At 41.0% G+C, this 27,908-nt stretch overlaps 1 protein-coding gene and 1 long non-coding RNA gene across 11 annotated transcripts in view; both read right to left on the bottom strand.

Moving 5' to 3' along the window:
- The window catches only part of CPLANE1 (ciliogenesis and planar polarity effector complex subunit 1), a 149,477-nt gene extending 136,164 nt beyond the window's left edge, over positions 1-13,313 (bottom strand). For 9 of the 10 annotated variants that reach the window (XM_045439895.1, XM_045439934.1, XM_045439954.1 and 6 more), the window contains exons 1-2: positions 12,680-12,774; positions 4,281-4,401 (exon numbers count right to left, since the gene is read on the bottom strand). In XM_045439895.1, coding sequence (XP_045295851.1) covers positions 4,281-4,361 — 81 coding nt within the window. In that variant the 5' untranslated portion in view covers positions 4,362-4,401; positions 12,680-12,774. Of the gene's footprint in view, positions 1-4,280; positions 4,402-12,679; positions 12,775-13,199 lie in introns of those variants that run through there. The other variant, XM_045439900.1, reaches the window with a different exon arrangement.
- An 8,715-nt stretch (positions 13,314-22,028) lies between these two features.
- On the bottom strand, positions 22,029-24,243 carry LOC123605747. Its single transcript, XR_006715874.1, has 3 exons — positions 23,332-24,243; positions 22,750-22,853; positions 22,029-22,358 (listed from the first exon to the last, which is right to left on the bottom strand). It is a non-coding gene; the product is annotated as an uncharacterized LOC123605747 (long non-coding RNA).
- Positions 24,244-27,908: the final 3,665 nt, after the last annotated feature.

Raw genomic sequence — 27,908 nt, 5'->3', positions numbered from 1 at the left:
GATGTGGTATATATATACAATGGAGGATTACTCGGCAATCTAAAACGATGAAATCTTGCCATTTGCAACTACATGGATGGAACTGGAGGGTATTATGCTAAGTGAAATTAGTCAGAGAAAGACAAGTATCATATGACTTCACTCATATGAGGACTATAAGAGACAAAACAGATGAACATAAGGAAAGGGAAACAAAAAGAATATAAAAACAGGGAGGGGGACAAAACAGAAGAGACTCATAAATATGGAGAACAAACTGAGGGTTAATGGAGGGGTGGTGGGAGGGGGGGATGGGCTAAATGGGTAAGAGGCACTAAGGAATCTACTCCTGAAATCATTGTTGCACTATATGCTAATTAATTTGGATGTAAATTTAAAAAAAAATTAAAATTAAAGAAAAAATAAATAAATAAATAAGATAAAATTATAAGAGTGCTGGGGCCCCTAGGTGGTTCAGTTGTTTAAGTAGTTAGGTGTCTAACTTCAGCTCAGGTCATGGTTCACGGTCATAATCTCATGGTTCACGGGTTCGAGCCCTGCATTGGGCTCTGTGCTGACAGCTTAGAGCCTAGAGCCTATTTTGGATTCTGTGTCCCTGTCTCTCCCCTGCTCGTACTCTCTCCCTTTCTCAAAGATAAATAAACACTAAAAAAAATTTTTTTTTAATTATAAAAGTGTCTTACAATTCTGCTAGCCAAAATTGGGTTACGTGTTGTTTAATTTCATCAATTTGATCAGTAGTATGGGCAAGCTTTTTAATTATTTACCTACACTAGGGGCACCTGGGTGGCTCAGTCAGTTAAGCGTCCAACTCTTGATTTTGGCTCAGGTCATGATATCATGGTGTGTGAGATTGAGCCCCTTACTGGGTTCTGCGCTGACATCAGGAGGCTGCTTGGGATTCTCTCTCTCCCGCTCTCTCTCTGCCCCTCCCCTGCTTGTCCATACGCTCTCTCTCTCAAATGTACATTTAAAAAAAAAAAAAAAAACAGCATCTTTAAAAAGAAAAAAGAGACTAGAGGAAGTTAACGATATAATTGCTCACAGGAAATGACACTAACACTAAAACGCCAATCGTTAAAATTTTCATAATTATTACATATTCTAAGAGGATTTTATAGGCTTGCTAAATTTCCCTAAGGTGACGAATCTCTTCCATATATTGTGAATGGTATTCCTGGATTTCTGGTGTATCCTGGCCCAACTTTATCCTAGTTTTAAGGGGCATAGGGCATACTCATGAAAATCACAATGGTAAGAAAACAGTCCACTGACTGTTCCGGTAAGAAAGGATTCAGAAGATTAAATATTCCCTTTGGTTACAAAAAACAAAAATTTTTTGCACAGCACAGGAGGAAACCATCAACAAAAAGGCAATCTACTGAATGGGAGAAGATATTTGCAAATGATATGTTCAATAAGGGGTTAATATCCAAAGTATACAAAGAAATTATACAACTCAACACCAAAAAACCCCAAATAACCCGATTAAAAATGGGCAGAGGACCTGAATAGACATTTTTCTAAAGAAGATATACAGACGGTCAATAGATACATGAAAAGATGCTCAATATCACATTATCATGGAAGTACATCAAAACCACACAGAGGGGCGCCTGGGTGGCGCAGTCGGTTGGGCGTCCGACTTCAGCCAGGTCACGATCTCGTGGTCCGTGAGTTCGAGCCCCGCGTCGGGCTCTGGGCTGATGGCTCAGAGCCTGGAGCCTGTTTCCGATTCTGTGTCTCCCTCTCTCTCTGCCCCTCCCCCGTTCATGCTCTGTCTCTCTCTGTCCCAAAAATAAATAAACGTTGAAAAAAAAAAAATTAAAAAAAAAAAAAAAACCACACAGAGATATATCATCTTACACCTGTCAGAATGACTAGAATCAAAAAGACAAGAGGGGCACCTTGCTGGCCCAGTCAGTGAGCATGGGACTCTTGGTCTCAAGGTCGTGAGTTTGAGCCCCACATTGGTACTTACAAATAAAATATTAAAAAAAAAAAAAGACAGAAATAACAAGTATTTGGCAAGAATACAGAGAAAAAGAAACACTTATGCACTGTTGGTAGGAATGTAAATTGGTGCAGCTACTCTGGCAAAACAGTGTGGAGGTTCCTCAAAAAATTAAAAATAAAAACACCATATGATTCACTAATTCTACTACTGGGTATTTACCAAGGAAAACAAAAACTCTAATCCAAAAAGACATACGCACCTCTATGTTTATTGCAGCATTATTTATAGTAGCCAAGATATGGAAGCAAGCCAGTGTCTATCAATAGATGAATGAATAAAGTTGTGGTATGGGACACCTGGTGGCTCCTTGGTTAATTGTCCAGCTCTTGAATGCAGCTCAGATCATGATTTCGTGGTTCATGAGTTCGAGCCCTGCATCAGGCTCCTCACTGACAGCACAGAGCCTAATTGGGATTCTCTCTCTCCCTCTCTCACTGCCCCTCCCATGCTCTCTCTCTCTCATTCTCTCTCTCAAAATACATGAATTACTTAGAAGAAGAAGGAGGAGGAGGAGGAGGAGGAGGAGGAGGAGGAGGAGGAGGAGGAGGAAGAAGAGGTGGTGGTGATGGTATAGGGGCATCTGGGTGGCTCAGTGAGTTAAGCGTCTGATTTCAGCTCAGGTCATGATCTTGCAGTTCATGAGTTCAAGCCCCACATCAGGTAGTGGAGAACCTGCTTGGGATTCTCTCTCCCTCCCTCTCTCTGCCCCTTCCCCACTTTGTGTGCACACGCTCTCTCTCAAAATAAATAAATAAACTTAAAAAAAAAAAAAGAAGAGGGGGTGCCTGGGTGGCTCAGTTGGTTAGGCATCTACTTCAGCTGAGATCACGATCTCAAGGTTCATGAGTCTGAGCCCCCTATCAGGCTCTCTGCTGTCAGTACAGAGGCTGCTTCAGATCCTCTGTCCCCCTCTCTCTCTGCCCCTCCCTGGCTCATGTTCTTTCTGTCAAAAATAAATAAACATTAAAAAAACAAGTTAAAAAAAAAAAAAAGAAGTGATATGAATAAAATGGAATATTACTCAGTGATAAAAAAAAAGAATGAGACCTTTCCATTTGCAATAACATGGATGGACCTAGAAGGTATAATACTAAGTAAAATAAGTCAGTCAGAGAAAGACAAATATGATGATTTCACTTACATGTTGAATCTAAAAATCAAAATGAACAACAACAAAATAAACAGACTCTTAAATACAGAGAACAAACTTGTAGTTGCCAGAGGGGAGAGGAGTGGGGAGATGGGCAAAATAGTTGAAGGGGATTAAGAAGTACAAACTTCCAGTCATAAAATGTATGTTACCGATATGAAAAGTACAGCATAGAGTATATACTCAGTAATATTGTAATAGTGTTGTATGGTGACAGATGGTGACTGTACTTATTGTGATGAGCACTGAGTAATGCATGGAATTATAGGATATGTTGTACACCTAAACCTAATATAACATTGCACGTTACTTATATTTAAATTTAAAAATTCCTTTTGATATTTGCCATCTCAACCTTAAATGTAACAGGACAAATTTTTTTTTTTTTTGAAAATAAAGTATTTCGGGGCGCCTGGGTGGCGCAGTCGGTTAAGCGTCCGACTTCAGCCAGGTCACGATCTCGCAGTCCGTGAGTTCGAGCCCCGCGTCAGGCTGTGGGCTGATGGCTCGGAGCCTGGAGCCTGTTTCCGATTCTGTGTCTCCCGCTCTCTCTGCCCCTCCCCCATTCATGCTCTGTCTCTCTCTGTCCCAAAAATAAAATAAAAAACGTTGAAAAAAAAAAAATTAAAAAAAAAAAAAAAAAAGAAAATAAAGTATTTCTTCTACACAGACCATTTAACTTTCTTGAGAAGCTAACTTGCTCAACATAAAAACAAACAAACAAACAAATGGGCGCCTGGGTGGCTCAGTCCGTTAAGCGTCCAACTTCAGCTCAGGTCATGATCTCGCTGTCTGTGAGTTCGAGTCCCGCTCAGGCTCTGTGCTGATAGCTCAGAGCCTGGAACCTGCTTCAGATTCTGTGTCTCCTTCTCTCTCTGCCCCTCCCCTGCTCACACTTTGTCTCTCTCTCTCAATAACAAACGTTAAAAAAAAATTTTTTTAATTAAAAAAAAACACAAACACAAAAAACTCTGTTCAGTGAGGTGATCCTGCTAAAGATGGTGTTTGTTTGTTTGTTTTTTTTTAAAGACCATAGAACATTCTATCTTAGAGGCAAAGTACACATTTAACACATTATTATACCTGGTATTGTATGAAGAAAGAAAAACCTACCTGTCCTAACCAGGAGACTCGTGGCCAGGGCTTTTTCTGCTTGATACTTGTTGATGTCAAAACTTCTAATCTTATCTCCATGCTTCTTGCAATGACCAATTAGGTAAAAAGTCACAAGATGCTGTAAATAATAATAATAATAATAATAATAATAATAATAAGTAGCCCATAAGATTTACAAGGATTCTAATTTAGAATGTTCACAAAGTTTTGGTAAATCACTTTTTCATCAGCTCAAGTTAACTGTCTTTTTAAGGTAAGATATAAAGAATGCATTCAGTATCTCATCTTATGTCTTGAATAGTCAAGCAAAATGTATTTGCTTTTTTCACAAGTTGTTTCTCGGGCTATGAAGATAAAAATAAACTAGGAAAAGATCTTGACAATGAAGTTTCTATGTGATATGCTTTTCTCAGTGCCATAGGTTGTATTTCCCAAAGATGGCCACAACAGTATCTCCCATCCTACATACTCTTCCTCAACTATGACTTTGACACTTCTCTCATTGAGAGCTCTGCCCCATGCCTCATCCCTTAAAAGTGGGTGAGATTTTAATTATTCTAACCAAGAGTAAAATGGAAGTGATGTTATACATTTCCCAAGGCTCAATCATAAAAAGCAATTATAGCTTCTACCTTACCCCCTGGAGTAATTACACTCTTGAAGCCTTCAATCGCCATATAAACAAACCACCCTGAGCCATCGAGCTGTAAGAAAGTCCAAACTAACCCACATAAAGATGAAGCCCCAAGAAAACATGAAGTGAAGATGCGTTAGCAAGTACCCATGCTGGGTATGGAGATAGTTGCAGTGGAAGCCAAGAAGAGTTTGTCAGAGCCCAAGCAGGGTGAGGAAAGCATAATCCATTCTTGGGAGAATCCTGGGAGGATGTTCACACAGTGTGACATGACAGCCTGGCACAGTGTGCTGGAGCCCAAACAGAGAGAAACACAGAAGTCACACTGAAAAGGATCCCACTGACCAAACTGAAAACAGCTGGAGGATCAAAACATATTACGGCAATGGACTTAAAATCCATAGAATAAGATAGAAAACCATGAATCCATAGAATTATGAATAAGTAAACAAATAAATTGAACATTTCATAAAAATGGCATATTTACATTGTTATAAAGTATAAAAATACCCTATAAGGTACTCATTAGTTACAAAAAAAGAGTAACTTTATGATGAAAAAGCCAGGCAGACTCCATTTAATCCAGTGATCAAAATGAAAATTATCAGAAATGGGACAACTGGAAATCATGTATCACCTAATAGGTAAAATGAGAAAAGTTTCTGTGACATCTGTGCTAAAGACACATAACCTGAATCTAATCACAAGGAATTATCAGGAAAACCCAAGTTAAGGGACATTCTACAAAATAACTGATCTGAAAACTTTCAAAAACCTTGAAAAGTTTCAAGGGTACGAAAGTCAGGAAAAAGATCAAGAAACTGGTCCCAGGATGCCTGGGTGGCTCAACTGGTTGAGGGTCTGACTCTTGATTTTGGCTAAGGTCATGATCCCGGGTCATGGGACTGAGCCCCACATCAGGCTCCACTGAGCATGGAACTTGCTTAAGATTCCCTCTCTCCCTCTGAACCTCTCCCCCACTGCATAGTCTCTCTCTCTAAAAAAAAAAAGAAAGAAAGAAAGAAAGAAAGAAAGAAAGAAAGAAAGAAAGAAAGAAAGAAAGAAAGAAAGAAAGAAAGAAAAAGAAACTGGTCCCAAGTGGAAAATCTGGTAACTAAATAAATTGCAATGAGTATCTTTTCATGATAAAAGACAATATTGGCAACAGGCAAAACTTAAATAGAAAGAGAAAACTGAGGATGATATGGTTGTAATGTATGAATGCTAATTTTGATTTTGATGTGGTGTCTTCCAATTTTGGAGGTGAATGTCCTTGTTTGCAGAAAATACACACTAAAATATTCTGAGGTAAGGGAACATCAGTTGGTCACTCTCAAATGGTTTGTGAAAAAAAGTTCTTTGTACTATATATGCAATTATCCTGTAAGTTTCTGTTACAAATTAATTTTTTTTAATTCTCAAAATTGTGAAATCTTGAACATTGATGTAACTTGGTCATCGGTCTGGACTGTATTCAATCATAACCACATTCTTTCCTCCTTTTTTAAAAATTCTATATTCCTGGGGCACTTGGGTGGCTCATTCGGTTGAGCGCCTGACTTCAGCTCAGGTCATGATCTCACGGTTTGTGGGTTCAGGCCCTGCCTCGGGCTCTGTGCTGACAGCTCAGAGCCCGGAGCCTGCTTCGGATTCTGTGTCTCCCTCTCTCTCTCTCTTCCCCTCCCCCACTCGTGCTCGCTCTCTCTCGAAAATAAATAAATGTAAAAAAAAAAATTTTTTTTTTTAATTCTATATTCCTGGGGCACCGGGGTTGCTCAGTTGGTTCAGCGACCAACTTTGACTCAGGTTATGACCTTCCAGTGCATGAGTTCAAGTCCCGCACTGGGCTCACTGCTGTCAGCGCAAGCCTGGTTCATATCCTCTGTCCCCGACCCCTCTGCCCTCCCCTATTTGTGCTTTTTCTCCCTCAAAAAAAAAAAAAATTTAAAATTCTATATTTCTAATTCTATTTAGTTTATGAATTCCAAAATAGTTGAATTTATTTGGTATGATTAAAGATCTTTAAAAAGAAAGTAGCTGAACTTTTTAATAAAATAAGCTTTAAAAGAAAAACTATCCAAGTACAGCAAAGAGGACCTATTAAGATGCTAGCCAACCTCGTATTTTATACTGTAACATTATGTTTTTCAATTACTCAGAACTCTAAAAATCTAAATGACTACTTCCTGAGACACTATTTTTATAAATTTTAAATATAACTAAAATTATAAATAAAAGAAATTATTTAAAAAAGTGAACCAAAAGCAATAGGAATGATTTTATCAGAAAAGCATCATTTGTAGCTCCTAATGAAATAATAGGCCTAGTCAACAGTATCAGTGGTTGCTAAAACTATTAGGTGAAAGTAGATGGGGAACTCTGTAACAGATGAACTGACATGGCCTACACTCACTAATAAATCTTAAAATTACTATGAGACAGGGGCACCTGGGTGGTTCAGTCAGTTAAGCACTGGACTCTTGGATTTTGGCTCAGGTCATGGTCTTGCATTTCAGTGGGCTTGAGCCCCGAGTCAGGCTCTGAGCTGGCAGTGTGGAGGCTGCTTGGGATTCTCGCTCACCCTCTCTCTCTCTATCTCTCCCCTGCTTGCACTCTCTCTCTCTCAAAATTAAAAAAAAAAATTTTTTTAAGTTACTGTGAGACAAAGACATTATATCCCTCCTGATATGTTGCTACGTAGATAGAAGGTACACAGAACCATCTATGAAATATTCTTTACAAGATAAAAATTTTAAACTGAACCTTAATCTGTCTGACTCTAAACATCAATGAACAAGAAATAAAGAAAATAAAGGAACATATTAAATACACCAGGAAAATAAAATCAACCAAATTCACAATGTAAAAAATGCTATAGGATAAATGATGCAGTTGGTTCAACAAATAAATGGTATTTTAACGGGGGGAAGGAGTGGGGCACCTGGGTGGCTCGGTCAGTTAAGCATTTGCCTTTGGCTCAGGTCATGATTTCACAGTTCATGAGTTCAAGCCCCACCATCGGGCTCTCTGCTGCCAGCGCAGAGCCTGCTCTGGACCCTCTGTCCCCTTCTCTCTCTCCCCATCCCCTGCTGTCTCTCTTAAAAAATAAATAAACATTAAAAAAAATTTACAGGGGAGAGGGAGAAACTCATATATGTATTACATAGATATAGATATGCATATATGGGGTAATGTTAAGAGACATAATAACCAAATGTAATATACGAAGATCTATTTTGGACTTTAATTCAAATAAACCAGTTAGAAATAGATACTCAGCAGCTGCCAAAAAAATAAGGAAGGTCTAGGGGCGCCAGAATGGCTCAGTTGGTTGTGCACCCAACTCTTAATTTTGGCTCAGGTCATGGTCCCAGGGTTGTAGGTTCAAGCCCCGAGTCAGGTTTTGCACTGAGCATGGACCCTGCTTGGGATATTCTCTCTCATTCATTCATTCTCTCTCTCTCTCTCCCTCCCCCTCTCTGCTTGCACTCTCCCTCTCTCTCTCAAAAAAAAAAAAAAAAAAAAAAAGAATAAGGAAGATCTCTCTGATTTCTAGAATATATTGCTAATTGAAAAAAGTAAAGTGCAAAGGAATATACATAGGGGCACCTGGCTGGCTCAGTTGGTAGAGCAAGCAACTCTTGATCTTGGGGTCATGACTTCAAGCCCCATACTGGTGTGGTGCCTACTTAAAAAAAAGAGTATACCTAGTATACTACCTTATATGTAAAGAGATGAAAATAACATATGCATCATTTAATTTTGCAAAAAGAAACAGAAAAAGAAAACAAAAATTAACAGGCTAATAACTAACTTCCACTGGGGGGAGGGTGACAAAGTGGAAAGGCTAGAAAGAGAGGGATACTTCTTAATATACCTTTTTGTATAGTTTTGATTTCTAGAATCATATTAGTAAAAACAAGAATGGAGAGGGTACATAAAAATACAAAGAGAAACAAATCTGACTATATTTCAAATGAGTAAAATAACCCCAATGAAGAAAAAAAGGATTAATTCTAGTAACTTTTTTTTTAAATTTTTTTGAGAGAGACAGAGCATGAGCAGGGGAGGGGCAGAGAGAGAGGGAGACAGAATCCAAAGCAGGCTCCAGGCTCTGAGCTGTTAGCCCAGAGCCTGACATGGGGCTCAGACCCATGAAATGCAAGATCATGACCTGAGCTGAAGTCGGAGGCTTAACCATCTGAGCCACGCAGGCACCCCCAAATAACTTTTAAACAGAATATTTTGACGATATGCTCTCAAACTGAAGATAAAAAGAACAACAAACAAATGTCAAATTCTTCTTGGTTGTTTTCCCTAGGGGTATAAATACAAAAATTATGAAGCTACTTTTTGTGTATTGTAGGGCTGAGCAAATGAACATATGCATACATATATGTGTATGTTTGTGCATACATATGTGTGTGACACACACACACACACACACACACACACACACACACACACACACACACACACAGCTGTTGATGGGAGCCAGCATTCTCATTGAAGAAGAAAGGGGAAACAATTATAGAGTGGGGAAAGGGGAAAGGTAAAGAAAAGCCCTAAGAGACTAGATTATAATTGGAAGTATCTGTATAAAAACTCATGATTTCTAGCTCTGTCCTCTAAAAGAGGCTAAGAGCAATGATACTCCAGTAGCAATGAGCAAACCTAGCACCCAGATTTTGGGTTCTAAACCAAAAAGAAACACCATTCCTCAGTAAAAGAAACCAGGACTCCTTGAAAAAACAGCTGATTTCAGGGCAGGGATAGAAAAGGAAACAGATGGACCTGGAACATTTTTTTGTTCCAAAGTTAAGGAAACAAACATATGATAGAGACATGTCAAAAGAAACAGGATCGAGATTGAAGGGCCAAATCCCCCAAATTTGAGACTCTCAGCATCAAAGAAGATGAGCAACAGGTTACAATCTATTAAATAAAAAATATGGGGCACCTGGGTGGCTCAGTCAGTTAAGCATCCAACTCCTTTTTTTTTTTTTTTTTTTAATTTTTTTTTTCAACGTTTATTTATTTTTGGGACAGAGAGAGACAGAGCATGAACGGGGGAGGGGCAGAGAGAGAGGGAGACACAGAATCGGAAACAGGCTCCAGGCTCTGAGCCATCAGCCCAGAGCATGACGCGGGGCTCGAACTCACAGACCGCAAGATCGTGACCTGGCTGAAGTCGGACGCTTAACCGACTGCGCCACCCAGGCGCCCCAAGCATCCAACTCTTGATATTGGCTCAGATTGTATCTCGCCATGGTATGATCGAGTCAGACTCTGCACTAGGCATGGAGCCTGCTTGAGATTTTCTCTCTCCTTCTCCCTCTGCCTCTGCCTCTCTCTCCCCACCCCACAAAAAAAAAAAAAAAAAAAAAAGAAAAAAAGAAAAAAGAATAAATGAGGGTGTTTTTGTGGATACTAACTGCACACATGCTGAACAAAGTTTGAAGTTTAAAACTTTCCTCCCTTCCTCTGTTTATACAAAATAAAATAACGAGTTTCTCAAAAAAAAAAAAAAAAAAAAAAAAGAATAAATGAGGCCACACTGATTCAAGGGTAGATGTGGAAAAACACTATTTTAAAACAATCATAGTAGGGGCGCCTGGGTGGCTCAGTTGGTTAAGCATCTGACTTCGGCTCAGGTCATGATCTCGCCAGGTTTGTGGGTTCGAGCCCCGCATCGGGCTCTGTGCTGACAGCTCAAAGCCTGGAGCCTGTTTCAGATTCTGTGTCTCTTCCTCTCTCTCTGCCCACCCCCCAACCCCCATGCTCATGCTCTTTCTCTCTCTGTCTCTCAATAATAAATAAACGTTTAAAAAAAAAAAAAACTATCATAGTAAAAACTAATTTAGGAAAGAACCATCAATGGATGCTAAATCAGGCAGAGGGAGGGGGAGGAGTCTGATAAGGAACAAGATATTTGCATAATCTAGAGGTACTGGGACACCTGGGTGGCTCTCTCGGTTGAGGGTCTGACTCTTGATTTCAGGTAGGTCATGATCCCAGGGTCATGGGATTGAGCCCCGTGTTGGGTTCCAGGCTGGGTGTGGAGCCTCCTTAAGGTTCTCTCTCTCTCTCTCTCTCTCTCTCTCTCTCTCAAATATATAATATATATATTTTTACAAAACATATATAAAATATATACATATATACACACACACACAATCTAGAGGTATTTCCCCACAAATTACAGCTGACCCCTGAACAACAGAGGTTTGAACTATACAGGTCCACTTATACACAGATTTTTTCAATAAATCTAATATAGTACTGCAAATGTGTTTTCTCTTCCTTATGATTTTATTAATACAATTTTCTTTTCTCTAGCTTTAAGAATACATTATATAATTAACACAAGATACAAAATATGTGTCTTTTTTGTTATTGGTAAGGCATGGTCAACAGTATACTATTAGTTCAGTATTTTGGGATTCAGCAGACTTTCACCTGCTTGGGGGGAGGGGGTGGCACCTCTAACACCCATGTGGTTTAAAGGTCAACTGTACTTAATTGGAAAATAAGGAGAAAATAACTGTTAATAGAAAAAAAATGAGAGTGGAAAAAAGGGATAACATCTTAACCTATAAGAGGGACACATTATGCTCCTCTGATTGTGATAATGTGAAGAAGACATGACATTACTTACATAGTATTCCAACCAAAAAATTCAAACCTAACTCTATTCATGAGGAAACTAACTCATATCGAAGAATATGATATAAATGGGCTCTTATTCCTTAAAAGTATCAATATCATGAGAAACAAAGGCTCAAGAACACTCCAAGTTAAGGAAGATAAACAATATAAGGCAACTAAATGAAATAAAATAAACTGAACTGTATCTTGTACTAGAAAATTTATTATAAAGGATATTATTGTGACAACTGACAGAACTAGAAATATGGATTATAGCACAGATAAAAGTAATTAAATTTCCTGAATTTGGTAAATGTACTTGTTTATGTAAAAGTGGTAAGAGCATGATGCATGCAATCCATTCTCAAATAGTTCAGAAAAAACAATGTGTGTGCACAAATATAAAAAAAAGAAAAAAGCATGGGCAAAATATAAACAAAGGGTTCAACTGGGTAAGGGTACAGGAATTCCTTAGTATTATTCTTGTAATTTTTCTGTAAACCTGAATTTCAAATTCAAAAAAAAGAGGAGATTGGAATATGACAGGGTATTAGATGTTATTGAGGAATTAATGTTATTTTGGGGAGTATGTGGTAATTCTATTATGAGTTTTTGGGTTTTTTTTTTAATGTCCTTACCTCTCCTAGATAGGAGAGATACAGTATACACCTAAGTATTTATGCCAGGAATTTGCTTTAAAATACTCCAGATGTATCGCCATAGATAAGCCTCGCAACTAAAACGTAAAGGATAAAAAGACAGCTCAAGATGTGAAGACAGCCCTACAGGATTTGATGACGGATGGTCTTTCACCTGTCGTAACTATAAAAGATGTTCTCACCTCCTGTTAGGTGGCAAAGATTATTTCTGCCTCATGGTGAACTGGCACTCGAAACACTAAAGCTACAGATAACACCATGAAACAAGTACTATTAACTAACGGAAGAAAGAAATAAAAAAGGAACTCAATCACACAAGGTATGTTAGGAGGGAAAATATGGTTAAGTCTACCCTAAAAAAGTACGTTTATTCAAAACACACTGGCGAACACAATTTCCCGAGAAAAAGAGTCTAAGAAATCGCGTCCATTCATTCACCAGTGCTCAATTCATACCAAAGAAAGTCAAACAGAAGTTTCGCCACGACCGCCCCGCACAGGTCATCAGGTCATGTCCAGAGAACCCTCTGGGGTTTCCCACCGGACCCTGCAGCGTAGGCTTGGCGGGGACAGCCGCCGTCTCCCCCGCGAGGTGCTCAGTGCGGCGCCCACGGGGACGCACAGGGGCGGACCACCAGGAGGGGTCCCGCCCAAGGCTGGCGCGGACTGGAGTTCGTCCCGCGCCGTCCGGAGGGCGACCCGACCGCCGGAGCTCCCGCGCCTCCGTCAGCCTGCGGATGCTGCGGCGCGAGAGCGACGCGGGGAGGCTGGGGCAGGCCGAGGGAGAGGGAAGGGCCCGGACAGGGCAGCGGGGAAGGACGAGGGGACGGGGTGCGGCAGGACAAGGCGGGGGGAGGTCGCGCACCGGCCAGACGCTAGGGTGCGGGTTGGACCCGAGGAGCCCGCGGACGCCGGCGGCCCAACGGTGCGGGGAGGGGGCTGGGGCCACAAGCGGCAGGAATCTGCCCGCAGTTACCTCCGCCGGGGCTCCTGGCCCGTCCGGGGCGGGGAAGGCGAGGCCGAGGGCGAAACAGGCAGCGCTGCGAGGAGGCGGGAGGGCGACGGCCACGGGTCCAGCGGGCCACCGGACGCGAGCCTTTACCCTGGCGACCGCAGCGGGCGGGGAAGGAGACGGCGGGCACCGCCAGGGCGCCTGCTCGGAGCCGCCCGGGAGCGCGGGCGGGAAGCTCGCGATGCTCCTCCTTCCCTCCTCCTCTTCCAGGCTCTCCAGGTTCCCGCCCCTCGAACTCCGAGCCGCCCCTCGACTCCGCACCCTCTCCCGGCCGCCTTGCCTCCGCCTCCAGCTCCCGGTCTCCTCCGCGGGCTCCCGCCGCTCCCCTCCCCCCCCCCCTTCGGTCTCCTCAGCTTCCGCCGGGGGTTCGCTCCTCTCGCCGGCGCGCTTCCGAGGCTCGCGTCTTGTGTGCCCGGGAACTGTGCAGCGCTTTTCAGAGAAACTGTTTAATAACCGACTGATGGGCCACTCGCGGGACGTCCCCTCCCGTGGGGAGTCCTCCCCGGACCCGAAAACAAAAGGCCCCCCCACAGACCCGGTGGGCAACCTACAGCACTAAGGGAAGTGTGTCTGTGCTCGCCATCCTAGTGACTTGTTCGTCTCTGACACTGTTTTGGCTTCCTTTGCCCCAGTCCTGGGTCCAGCCGACTGACTCGGGACAGGGGTCACGAACAAGCAGCCCGGTCTAGCCTGGAAAAGCGTTTTTTTCTGTAACTTAAATTTGAATGCCTTAGGCAGTGGCATGCTCTGTTTTCCCTCCTCATCTTCCTTTTCACATGTTGAATATGAGAATTATTTGGAGAGCTTTGAAAAAACATTGGCGCTCGGGGTCCACTACTAAGGATTTTGATTTGATTGATCTGGGATAGAACCCAAGTTTCTCTTGCTCTTCCTAAAAGTTCCCCAGGTCTATACTCGAATTAACATTTAAAAAAAAAATAAAAAGAATCGCACACTTAAAAATAAAATAATTTCTCCAGGTGATTCAAATGGGAAGTCAACGTAGAGCCTGATACGTATATTACCAAATTGACATTCTTAGTCATAATACTAATTCCCAGGCCTCCAGCATCATGAACATTGTGTATGGGCCTCACTTGAGTCTTCTTCAAACAGGTGACAGTGCTAACTCATTATCTTATATATTTTTGATTTCTAGTGAGATAGAACATTTTTCAAATATTTATTATCCATTTGTCCAATTTCTTTTTTGAATTGCCTCTTTATATTCCTTGACCATTTGTTCAATTGCAATGTTCAAGTTTTTGTTATTCTAAATAATTACTTATGAGAATTAAGTAATTATTCTGCCAAATGGAGCAAGTCTGCCATTTACCGTTTTATTTTGTTGATGTAAGTTACATGAGAATGTGAAATGACCAAATCTATTTGATAAGGTTTTCATGATTCTTATCCTCATTTAAACCAAGTTTCAGCTCCTGTCACCATTCTTTTTTTTTTAAGTTTATTTATTTATTTTGAGAGAGAGCACGGAAGCACGAGCAGGGGAGAGGCAGAGAGAGGGGAGAAGAGAAAACCCCAAGCAAGCTCCATGCTCAGTGTACAGAGCCTGATGCAGGGCTTGAGGAAACCTTTACCTGGGGTTTGGGGAAGGGGTTACTTGATCTCACAACTGTGAGATCATGACCTGAGCTGAAACCAAGAGTTGGATGCTTAATGGACTGAGCCACCCAGGTGCCCCCACTATACTTAAAACCAAAATAAAACCACACATCTAGAAATTCATTTTCTTAGGCTCCATTTCCATTGAATTAGTTCAATTTAATGATCATACTACCATCTCATGGCTTTAGTTTTTTTAGAACAGTTTAAGGGTCACAACAGAACAGAAGGACAAGAACAGAGAGTTCCCATGTGATCCCCTGCCCCCACAAAAGCATAGCCTCTCACCCATTATTAACATCCCTCACCAGATTGGTACATTTGTTACAATTAATGAACCTACACTGACGCATCATCATCATTCAGAGTCTATAGTTTACATTATGATTCACTCTTGGTGTTGTACATTCTGTGGGCTTGGATTTTTCTGTAATTTATTACTAATTATCATATATGACAATGTTGTGTAGGGACTTTGAGAGTTTGGGGGGAAACTGTGACAATATTCCATGTTAAGATGTCCCTTTTCTTGGTGTGCCTGGGTGGCTCAGTCCATTAAGCGTTGGACTCTTGGTTTCATCTCAGATCATGATTTCAAGATCATGAGATCAAGTCCCACATTCGGCTTACACTGACAGGCCAAGCCTGCTTGGGATTCTTTCTCTGCCCCTCTCCTACCCACACCCACTCACTCTCTCTCTAAATCAAATAAAATTAAAAAAAAAAATTTTAAAGACATCCCTTAAAGAAATTGTGGTTTATAGACACAATGGAATACTACGTGGCAATGAGAAAGAATGAAATATGGCCTTTTGTAGCAACGTGGATGGAACTGGAGAGTGTTATGCTAAGTGAAATAAGTCATACAGAGAAAGACATATACCATATGTTTTCACTCTTAGGTGGATCCGGAGAAACTTAACAGAAGACCATGGGGGAGGCAAAGGGAAAAAAAAAAGAGAGGGAGGGAGGCAAACCATAAAAGACTCTTAAAAACTGGGAATAAACTGAGGGTTGATGAGGAGTGGAGGGGGGGAAAGTGGATGATGGGCATTGAGGAGGGCACCTGTTGGGATGAGCACTGAGTGTTGTATGGAAACCAATTTGACAATAAATTTCATAAAAAAATAAAATAAAATAAAAAGGCGTCCTTTTTCTTAAGACTTTCTTGCCTCTGTTTTGATGGACCATCTCCTATGTAGAGCTAGCTCTTCCCTCTCCTCTAATCCACATCTTTTTCTACAAACACCAGATTAATATTAACACGGAACAGCTTAAATAATTCTCTTAGATCCATCTAAGTCCTATAACTTCATTTTGGCCAGAGTACAATATCTCCTATAACAAACACTCCCCAAATCTCCATGGGTCAATGCAGCTAAGCCACTTTTTTGGAATGAAGCTTGCTCTGCACTGCACCCCAAAATATTTTTCAGGGGATACAAAAAATGAAATCATGAAATAACTAGATAAGATATTGTTGAATATTTTTTGATTTCAGAGTATGGAATGTCTTTCAATGTAACATATAAAGAATTAGTTTTCTTACCATCTGAGATGAGTATTTCTAGATGACACCCTCGTTATTTAGGAAAATGCCTTGATATGCCTGTGAAATTTGCTACTGAATACCAATGTGCATGTCTCTTCTTTTTCCTCAGCACACAAGGACCATGTGTCTGGGCCCCTTTGTATCTAGATGCAGCCATGTGGCTATTTCTTGCCAATGTGTGTGTCAGGGATGCGTGTTATTTTAAGAACAAGGCAGTTAAGGGCATTTGTGCCTTTTCTAAACTCTCTCTCTTTTGACCTCTGCTTTTTGAAAGCAAAGAAGACGGTGGAAACACAAGATGGAAGCCTTAGGCAGAAAGCTAGGCATGCGCAACAGGAGGATGGACCTTAGACGTCCTGACCGAGAGCCCCAACAGAGGACCACCCAGGGAGCACCATGTTCCACCCATCTAGTAGTCCGTCAGTGGTATAGCATTCTGGCAGAGGAAGAGGGAAATTTGTAGTCCCAGCTGCACTTCTGCAAAAAACACTGGGTTGTTCTTATTTGACCTATGTCTCCAGAATGGAAATAATGTGGTTTCCTTGCAGGTATTTTGAATACAGTTTGGGAAAGGACATGCAGTAGTTGGCTAATTATTATATAATTCAGACCTGCCACTCAAATGTTGCCACCCTAGGACCCACCCAAAAGAAAAAAAAAATTATATAAGCCCACATCCTGGAGTTTCCAAGCCCCTTTGTCTCTTGCCCCCCTTCTCCCTTGGAGTGTACTTTAATAAAACTTTGTTCTGCTTTCCTTTCGCTGCCTGCAATTCTTTACTGTGGCAGTGAAAAGAACTGAGGCTTCTTTCTTTTTCCATCTACTTTTCCGTAACAAAAAAATTCAGGGTTCCTGAACAACTGAACATAGCTGCCTCTCTACCGTAGCTACTTCTACCATAGCACTGGATAGTAGCTAAATGGTTGCTTTAAGTCATGGGCCTGGGTTTTTTTGTTGTTGTTTTAGTTTAATCACTAAAACCTATTTCACAATAGAATGGTGACATTATATCATTAACATGGCTCAGTGGCTCAGTCGATTGAGTGTCTGACTCTTGATTTCGACTCAAGTCATCATCTCATGTTTCATGGGTTCGAGCCCCACATCCAGCTCTGTGCTGGCAGTGCAGAGACTTCTTGGGATTCTGTGTCCCTCTCTCTCTGCCCCTCTCTGCTCACTCTCCCTCTCCTTCTTTCTCTAAATAAATAAACTTTAAATTTTAAAAAAAGAATTAAGCACATCTACCTTCTCTGTGTTGGGCACCATGCCATCTCTGAACCTCTAGGGGCGTAAGTCCCAGATCCCAGCCCAAAATTGATTATGGATGTTTTTCCAGCAGTTCCTACCATATTCTTAATAGGTTTCTATGGTTGTCCTCTATAAATGCTATAGGCTGTTCGCTCCCTTGCTCTGCCAGATGTGGCCTCCTTCCACTGTCCTGCGGACACTCTCACATCTCCATGTGTGCTTTAGCAGTATTTGAACTGACAGTGCACTTCATCCTCAAATTTTCTCTTATTCTCAGCCTACAGTCTGGGGAACCGAAGGCCAAATGTGACCCCACTGACCATCACAGACTGCTTGTTCACTGAGCCTTTTAGATGAAGCCACCAAGAAGGATTCTTAAATTTACTGCCATACACAAATCACTGTCCTTCTCATGCTTCCTACTGGGCAGCTGACTGCATAAGGTGATGGGCCTGGTCTTTTAAGGCATTTTGGCTTGCTACCCCTTGTCTAGGCTTGGTATGTTTTATTGAGTAAATCACCCAGCCCTCTCAGAGAGCTGTGAGTTTGGTTTATCTTCACAAAGGATGCAGAGCAGGAAGTCTTCTCACAACTTCAGAAACCACAGCCATCCCTGTGTCTCTGTGTAGGATAAGTGGCAGAGGAGATACTGGCAACTCAGCACCATTTATCTCAAAGATTATAGAACGGAGGTTCAAGTCCACCTAAAGTAACAAACACCTTATATAAATCTTGCTCGAGTCAGCACCAAAAAAAAATCTCCAGCAGAAAAATTTGAGAACTAAGAAATTCTAACCTAGTCCCACAATCTGCTGTGTTCCCATTTCTAGACCTTAGGTGTGACAATAATGGGATAGCAGTGGTTGATTTTGCTGTATGGCCATCAGACCTACAGGTATTGGTTTAATTCTGAGGTTGACTTTCTACACATTCATTACTTAAAATTTATGGAAATTACAATTTGCTAAAACAAAAAATTATTGAATGCCTATTATGGGTCACACACGATGGTAGGTATAAAGAGGGGAAGACAATGTCCCTAGTTCAGAAGAGACTCATCAACACTTAAATTACAGTGTAGTAATAAACTCCATGATAGCAGTATACTCAGTGCATTTTCTCTACCTGAGATATGAGGAAGTCAGAAATACTTAAGATAGGTCTTAAACAGGGAAGAGTTCAGTTTGAAGCACTTCCATTTTGTGGTGCCTTTGGAATTCAAGGTGGAACTATCTAGTGACCAAATAGATACATGGTTCAGAAGCCCAATGGAAGTGCTGTAGATATAGAATATGTAATCTAAGCATCAGTATCTCCTTTAGCCTTACCTGAACTTTTTAAGGATTGCCTCCCTTTAACCTATAATGATAAATAAGAGTTCAATGGACAATACCAATTCTTACGAGAATGTCAGAGGGGTGAGAGTGGTGTCATGAAAGCCTAGGAAGGATGAATCTAAGAAGGATTAGACAACCATGTGAAAATCTGAGTAAGGTCAAATAAAAATAAGCCTGAGCATTCTCACAGCCCAAGTTTTGGTGTTTTGTGGTTACAGTGCCAGATATATAACAACTGAAATCCTTTTGGTAGCAGATAATAACATCAAATCTGAGCTTGAGCAAGAGAAGGAATTTATTGAGATTCTGGTGTATCCCACAGAATCTAAGGAATGGTTTCAACAACCAGGAAAGATTGTAGACATTCTCTGTAGAACGGTGCTCTCCAGTAGAAATTTCTGTAATGGTGATGGGGCACCTTGGTGGCTCAGTTGCTTGAGCGTCTGACTTCAACTCAGGTCATGATCTCAAGGTTTGTGGGTTTAAACTCCATGTCAGCTGACAGCTCAGAGGCTGGAGATTCTGTGTCTCCCTCTCTCTATTCCTCCCCCCACTTGTGCTCTCTCTCTCTCTCTCTCTCTCTCTCTCTCAGTAATAAATAAATAAGCATTAAAAAAAAGAAATTTCTGTAATGGTGAAAAGGTTCTATGTCCTGTCCAATATGGTAGCCGTTAGCCACAATGTAGTGAGTACTGAAATGTAACTAAGTACAACTGAGACACTGATTTTTTTAATTTTATTTTAATTAAATTCAAACAACAAATGTGGCTAGTGGCTCCTGTATTGTACAGTACAGCTCTAAAGCCTTTCCACTAACATGACTCAACTCCAGTCATTCTCAGTTCACAATTGCAAATCTCTTGGAGGGAAAGTGCAAACAGTGCAGTGGAGAAGGGATCCACTCCTGGATCAGTTAGCTATGGCTAGGATCACATAGAACAGAAATGGCTGCTGAGGGCTTATTTGTGTGTATTTGAGGCCATTATTTCACCACAAGGGGAATCATTTTAAACTGAGGTCTATTATAAAGGCGATGAATTATTTAGAATAAGAATAGGCTGCCATGTCAAAGAGCCCTACAGTAAACCAGCAGCCTAAAGAACAGATATGTTTATATCTATGTAACTATTACAAGGTGCATGATTCAGTCTCGAGCAGTAGCTCTCATCCATACATTTATTCAGAGATTCAGTTTGCCCCAAGATACTTGCTCTGGTATCCTCCACTGTCTTGTTGCCTAATCAAACTGGGTCATAGTGGATTCCAGCCAACGGAAGGGGAAAATGAAAAAGTATGTCCACAGTCTTAAGATCTGAGCCCAGAAGTAGTACACAATATTTCTGTATATGCTGCATTAGACAGAACATGATCATGTGGACATTTCAAGGGAGTCTGGGAAATGTAGATTAGCAATGTACCCAGTAATACTGAAGGAATGTTTTGGTGGACAATAATTATTACGGACAATTAATTTGGTGGACAATTATCACAAGTAGTTAGATTTAAAAAATAATAATACACATTTCCTGCCTTCAAAGTTATCACAGGTTTGGTGAGGAGACAGATGAATATTTAACTAGCAATGAAAAAGGAACATGCTGAAAGAATCCAAAGAAAAGAATGACTCAAAATTTAAGGTACATATGAATCACTTGAGACTCTTATTAAAATGCAGATTCTGATTCAGTAGGCTTGGGGTGGGTGAGACCTTTTTTATTTTTTTAAGTTTATTTATTTTTGAGAGAGAAAGAGAGCAGGGGAGGGGCAGAGAGAGAGGGAGAGAGAGAGAATCACAAGCAGGCTCCTCGCTGTTAGCACACAGCCCATCATGGGGCTTGATCCCATGAACTGTGAGATCATGACCTGAGTCAAAATCAAGAGTCAGACACTTAACTGACTGAAGGGGTGGGTGAGACCTTGACATGTGCTTTCTTAACAAGCTTCCAGGTGATGTCATACTCCAGGTCCTGGGACCACACTTTGAGTAGCAAATAGTTGCAGGTTTGGCAGAGGGAATGACAGTTGAGCTACACGTATGTGTTATGGTGATTAAGACCAGGTTTGGATGTTACTGGCTGATTTAAACTGCCTATCTTTAGGGGCACCTGGGTGGCTCAATTGGTTAAGTGTCTGACTGTTGATCTCAGCTGAGGTCTTGATTTCAGGGTTGTGAGTTCAAGTCCCACACTGGGCTCTGCGCTGGGTGTGAAGTCTACTTAAAAAAAAAAAAATGCTTACCTTTACGCAAGATTTTTAAGACCTTAAGTAAGGTTACTTAAGGTAACAGAGGTAATTTAAGGTTACTTAAGGTAGCAGAGAACCTTACTGAATTTAACAATAAAAGAAGCCAAACAACAAATGATTGGCTTATTAATGCAGGGGGTCAGCAGGTTTCTTGCAAGTTTGATGAAGCAAGGCTCTGGTTCTATTTTTCCCTGATTCTCTTTGTTCTGCCCTTTGTCTTCAGGCTGGCTTCTTTTGTGGTACAGTGAGAATATGGCAAATCTACCATTCTATAAGGAACACGTAGTTTATCTCTTTTTTTTCTATAACTGAATATTTTTTATGAGCCTCCACTCCAGTGTGTAGCAGGGAAAGTCTTTGCCTTGACAATTAATAATACTTCCACTTCTTTGGTAAGAATTTCAAATAAATATTGTACCTTGTGGATTTTCTTCTCATTCTACATAACTTACAGAGTAGACTCATAGTGATAGTGGTAGGAGGGGCTATGTGCCCTAAAGGCAATGGGGGAGAGAGTGCTTGTGTTCAAACTTTGTTTTCTGTATTTTTACCCATCACTGTTTCAGGATGTTTGATACTTGCTTCTGATCTCTTGCACTGGTATCTACTGTGGCTCAGCTGCGAAGCCTCTTTCTCCCTTGAGGATGCTACATTGCCCACCGAGGTTCAGCCACATCCTTTGTCTTTCCATTCTGTGCCTTTAAAATGGATGCTGTTGTTCTCAACTTCCCCAGAGCATGTGAGTTATATGCTTTGAATTTGACAAAAGAGCTGAGAGCAGGTCTTTCCTTTCCCTATCACATTACCATGTTTTATTCTGGTGGGATCACACCCATATTGTCTTTTCCAATGACAGAAAATCTACTCTACTTTCAACTTTATCCTCAACCCCATGCTCATGAGATTTTTATCTTGAAATACATGCATATCTGATTCCTTGTTTCCACTAAGTCAGAGGACCTTCTTCTTCTTCTTCTTCTTCTTCTTCTTCTTCTTCTTCTTCTTCTTCTTCTCCTTCTCTTTCTCCTTCTCCTTCTCATTCTTCTCCTCCTCCACCTTTTTCTTCTTCTCCAGATAGGACTCCTCTTACACATATTCTGACTCTTCTCTGGATTGCTCCTGCATTGTGGCATATGGAAAAATGCCATATTCAGACTTTAACGTTTTGACTTTGATATTTAACAAGAAATTTAGAATAGACTTTTGTGAATAAAGCTGAACTGTTCAGACAGTTGTCTTGTTAAAGAATCAAATAATAATTTTACTTGGAGACTTGAAGCTGAAAATGAAAACTTCGCTTTAGGTGGTATCTATCTTCTATATAAAGAAGTGAACGCCACTGATTCAATGAATGGGTAGTGCACTGGCTTTTCACTGTGTCAAGGTGGCTAGGCTGAATCCCTTCCCTGTATGTTTCTAGCTAGAGTAGACCACAAGGGAGATTCTTATGGGAGATTTCAAGGGCAGAAGTGAAGCAGCTACCTTGTAGCTCACATGTCTGGTCCCTTACCTGCTGGCTTTGCAGCTGCTCTAACTTCCCTTGGATCCTCTTTCAAAGTCTCCAACTCCTGGGCCAGGTATAAGTATTTAGCTCCCTGAAGAAGGCCTCGGCTTCTGCAGGACATCAGTACCACCAAAGTCAGAAGCAACAACAACTAACATGGATTTTGGTCCATCCTCCTGATCTCCAGCTCATGATTGTAGGGCCCAACGTGTCCTAACTGTCTTAGATTTTGCAGCCATCTTCCCATGCTGCCTGACTGCTCTATGAATTCAAGCTCCACATCTGACACAAAAAAAAGAACCTTACAGAGACTGCTTAAATCAGTTCTCTTGATTGCATAATATCAAATTCCTGTAAAAATATACCACACACACACACACACACACACACACACACATTTTCTAGTGCTTCTTTCTCAGAACCCTGCTATAATATGTAAGGCAATAATACTTTAATGAATATAAAATTACTTCCCCAAATATTCTTTAAAAATATAATTTCTGCTATGGTAGCAAAAGGCTACAGATGTCTCAGGTCTTACACTATCACACCGCACCATCCTGGAAAAAAAAAATCTATTTCCCCAACCTGTGCTTCACTCCAATTGGAACAATTTAAGCCACACATCCACTTTGAGTCAATCACTAGTCCTAAAAAAAAGAAAGAAAAAAAAAGCATTGATTGGTTTAGGCTTTATTTAAGTGTCATTCGTAGACTAATCACTGTGACAAGGTGAGTTGCAGGATTGCAGTAGCAATAGCCAATCGTGGATTTTCCCTGTCACCTGACATGCGGCCATTTTATACTTTAAGTATGCTTCCCATTGGCTTGAAAGATTAACGTATCATGTACTTGGACAGACAATTGTCCGGAAGCCATTTTGACAGTCTTCCAGTTCAACGAAAGCTATTAAACTGAATCACGGCATTGGTTAGAGTTGTCAGAGACAGAAGACTTTCTCATAGCAAGTTCTGTGGGTCCATATGTCCTCTCAGTAATGGGGACTCAGCCTCTGATTTGTCTTCTGAGGCTCTACTTCAGAACAAGCCCCTCAACTGTGTAACCTGATAGGTGGACTGTGCTGGGATCCCTTGAGAGTTTACCCAGCTGCTCTTTGGTCTTTATCTACAGACGTGTAACAGTTCTGTTGCAACATGCATCGTTTTAATTTCAAGTCCTAAATTCTCCTCTTGTTTAAAGAAAAACTGGAGTTCTTCTTTCTATTTTCCGAAAACCCATCAAAAGGGAAAGGACATCCCACACAGAGGGAAAAAAGTAAGTCCAAAAGTAAGGCTGGGCCTAAATTCCCTGGCCATTAAGACAGAACATAGGAAAGAATATACATGCTTTTAGATAAGGTTTTATATCTTCACTGGGTGGTAAACAAGTGTGTTTACTTTGAGAAAACTTATCTGTGATTTGTGTACTATTCTGTATGTTATTTCAATTAAAATCAGTTTTTTAAAAATCATACATTGGGGTGCCTGGATGACTCAGTCAGTAGCATGTGACTCTTGGTCTTGAGGTCATGAGTTTGAGTCCCACACTGGGTGCAGAGATTACATACATACATACATACATAAAATGAAAATAAAAATCATATACTAAAAGCTACTCTTCAAACAAAAAATTCTGACTAAAATAAAAAAGAGATTTATCAGCTCCCAGATTCACCTTTAAAGGATGAAGAGGATTTTGATAGGAAAGTGGAGAAAGATCATGAGTTCAGGTTTTTGGGGGGTGGTTTTCTTTCTTTTTTCTTTATTAATTAAAAAAAAATTATTTTTGACAGAGAGTGAAAGAGACAGAGCATGAGCAGGGGAGGGGCAGAGAGAGAGGGAGACACAGAATGCGAAGCAGGCTCCAGACTCTGAGCTGTCAGCACAATGCCTGATGTGGTGCTCGAACTCACAGACCGCTAGATCATGACCTGAGCTGAAGTCAGACGCTCAACCGACTGAGCCACCCAGGCGCCCCTCTTTATTAATTTTTAAGGGGACTAAGAAGACAAACTATTTGATTAATCTGAGGGTGAGAAGTAACTTTTTCTCAGATACTTTTTTTTAATGTTTTATTTATTTTTGAGAAAGCGGGAGAGACAGACAGAATCCGAAGCAGCCTCCAGGCTCCGAGATGTCAGTATATAGAGCCCGAAGCAGGGCTCAAACCCATGAACCATGACCTGAGCTGGTGTCAGATGCCTAAACCAACTGAGCCACCCAGGTGCCCCACTTTTTCCCAGATGTTCTGATGAGGCTTCTCATAGCCCTGAAAGGTTATCAGCTGATGCAAGCATGTGGATGGCAAGCTGCCCCTAATAGAGGGAGGGGTAGCTGCTGCTACAAAGGAGAATCTCCTTAAAATCTCCGGGTTCCCAGTTTCAGGCTCAGGTTCATTCCATCATATGGAGTAAATGTAGGACACATTCAGGAAATGTAAAGTGAGCTCCTTGAGGCAGATTGTAAATACGAGGCCTCCTATGGGTGCGGCTGTTCTCCACACTGCTAAGATGGACCTAAGCAGTCAAGCCTGCCCTCCCACATTGCCCCATCTCAGCTAACTGTACCCGGTAGGACTTAAGGCAGTGGTATGTTGGTAAATATTTAACCTGCTTTAGTGGGTGGGGAAGAAGCCATGATGTGTGGCATTTGCCAATTTTTGTACAGAAAATTTTTCTACCATGACTGATATCAAGTTAAAGCCTGACATCAACTGGCTCATGAATTTCCTGAAAATGCAACAATTAGCTCTCTAAAACCAGTACCAGTGGTTTTAGCATACCACTGACTTAGTTATCCTGAGTGGGAGAACATCTCTTTTGATAGATTCATCAGAAGAAGGAAGATGTTTCTTTCCCATAAGACCACTTCTCCTCATATCTCATTAACCTAAATTGAGTCTCATGCCCTGAATATAACATTTTCAGATTTCATGACTCACAAACACTGTGAACGTGGGTGAGTTATCTGGATTGGCTTTTAGCTGTGAGGATCTAGTCTGGTCTGTGTTGGGGAAGGGAAGGTAGCTTCATGAAATTGGGTACCCGTTAGGAAAGTGAAAGAGAAAATGGATAGATTTAAAAATTCATTATATCAAGTACCCTAATAATGAGATACCCCAAGTCAGATTGCTATCAAGATGCTGAAGAACAGATCATAAATAAACAAAAAATATCTATATAGTAAATACCATATTTCATCCATCCTAAGATGCACTTCCCATTTTGCCATCTTAAAACTGGGATGACTTTTTAATTTTTCTTTTCTATAATTTTTTTAAAGTTTATTTATTTTGAGAGAGTGAATGTGAGCTTGGGCAGAAAAGGGGTAGAGAGAAAGAGGGAGGGAGAATCCCAAGCAGGCTCCATCCTGTCAGCACAGAGCCTAATGTGGGGCTCGAACTCAAAAACCAAAATCAAAAGCCAGACACTTAACCGACTGAGCCACTCAGGCACCCCATGGGATGACTTTTACAACAGGTGTCAGACAGGTGGTGGTAGTTACCCGTGCCTGTGCTTCAAAACGTGCAGTGGCTGTCTACACCTCGGCAGAAAATTCCTGAGTTATTAGCGGAACACTTAGAAATGCCTCATCACCAACATTCGTGGTCGTCAGAAGTTGTTATTTGTCAGAGTCTGTGAAGAGTTTGGGATTTTACCCAATATTCAAGCTAACAAACTCTTCTGTTACTATTTCATGAAGACTGGAAAAACCCATAAGACTCCTGGAGTCAGAGACTTTCTCAAGGCAAAAGCAGTAAGCAAGAGTGTCAGTATAATGTCCATGAGGTTCCCCGTACCTCCCAATTCTCACAGGGCAATACAGGTAGCTAGAAGGATGAAATGTGTTGTGTTATAGGAGAGGAATGTTGAGCTGGGAGATTTCCCATTTTATAGTGAGTGGCAAGTAGGCCAACTCATCACATCAGCAAACACAACCCTCAGACATAGCCTGGGTAGGGGCACATGGGTAGCTCAGTCAGTTAAGAGTCCAGCTCTTGATTTCAGCCCAGGTCATGATCTCATGGTTTATGAGCTTAAGCCCTGCTTCAGGCTCTGAGCTGACAGCACACAGACTTCTTGGGATTCTCTCTCTCTGCCCCTCCCCTGCTCTCTCTGTCTCTAAATAAAAAAAAAAAAAAAAAAAAAAAAAAAGGATGGGGCACCTGGGTGGCTCAGTCAGTTAAGCATTAGACTCTTGGTTTCCACTCAGGTTGTGATCTCACAATTGTGAGTTCAAGTCCTGCATCGGGCTCTGTGCTGACAATGCGGATCCTGCTTGGGATTCTTTCTCTCCCTCTCTCTCTCTGCCTCTCCCATGTACTCTCTTTTTCTCAAAATAAATAAGCTTAAAAAAAAAATGGCCTGGGCAAAGAGCAATCAGGGCATTCTTGGCATGTCCTGCAAGGGCGTGGGACGTGCAGGTTCATGATGGATTGCCCATCCCATAAAATTGTATTGAAAAACACAGATCACAATATCTGAGTCCAAAAATAATTCATAAGTGTTGGTCTGTGAGTATACAATCGTTTTGGGAATACCTTAACCAATTTATTGAGCTGTTTTACTTCTTCTTGAATGGCAGATACACAGTTTCCCCAGTCACAAGACAGAGGCATACTGTATGGTAATGTAATTTTTTGAAAGCCAAGTTATAAAACACTAAGAAAATTACCACGTTATTCATTGTATATTAAATATCACTCACCTTACGCCTGTGTAAGGAAAGGCTACCCACTTGCATACACATCTTGTATACAATGTCCTACACAATGAATATTTAGGTGATGATGATAATAACTTGACACATCTCACATAGTTCTTACTGCACTGCTATTAGGTCTTCACAAAACACACACATATGCTGCAGATGTTTATTAGCTGTGTGGGATGATTATTATTTGCTATTCGCCAAGTGAGAATGGATCGTCATAAACGTCTTCATCCTTGTCTTCATGTTGAGTTGAGTAGGCTGAGCAGGAGGAGGAGGGACGGGTCTTGCACAGAGACACGGGTGTGGCAGAGGCAAAAGAAATGGAAGAGGTGGAAGGGGAGGTGGGAGAGGAGGCACACTTCGTGTAACTTTACGGAAATACTTTGTAATTTCTGTCTGACTTCTTGCTCTTATCATTTCTCTAAAAATATTTCTGTACGGCACCGATTCTTC

The sequence above is a fragment of the Leopardus geoffroyi genome, chromosome A1 (genome assembly GCF_018350155.1).
Source record: "Leopardus geoffroyi isolate Oge1 chromosome A1, O.geoffroyi_Oge1_pat1.0, whole genome shotgun sequence".
Taxonomy (NCBI): Eukaryota; Metazoa; Chordata; class Mammalia; order Carnivora; family Felidae; genus Leopardus; species Leopardus geoffroyi.
This window is presented reverse-complemented; position numbering and strand designations above follow the sequence as displayed.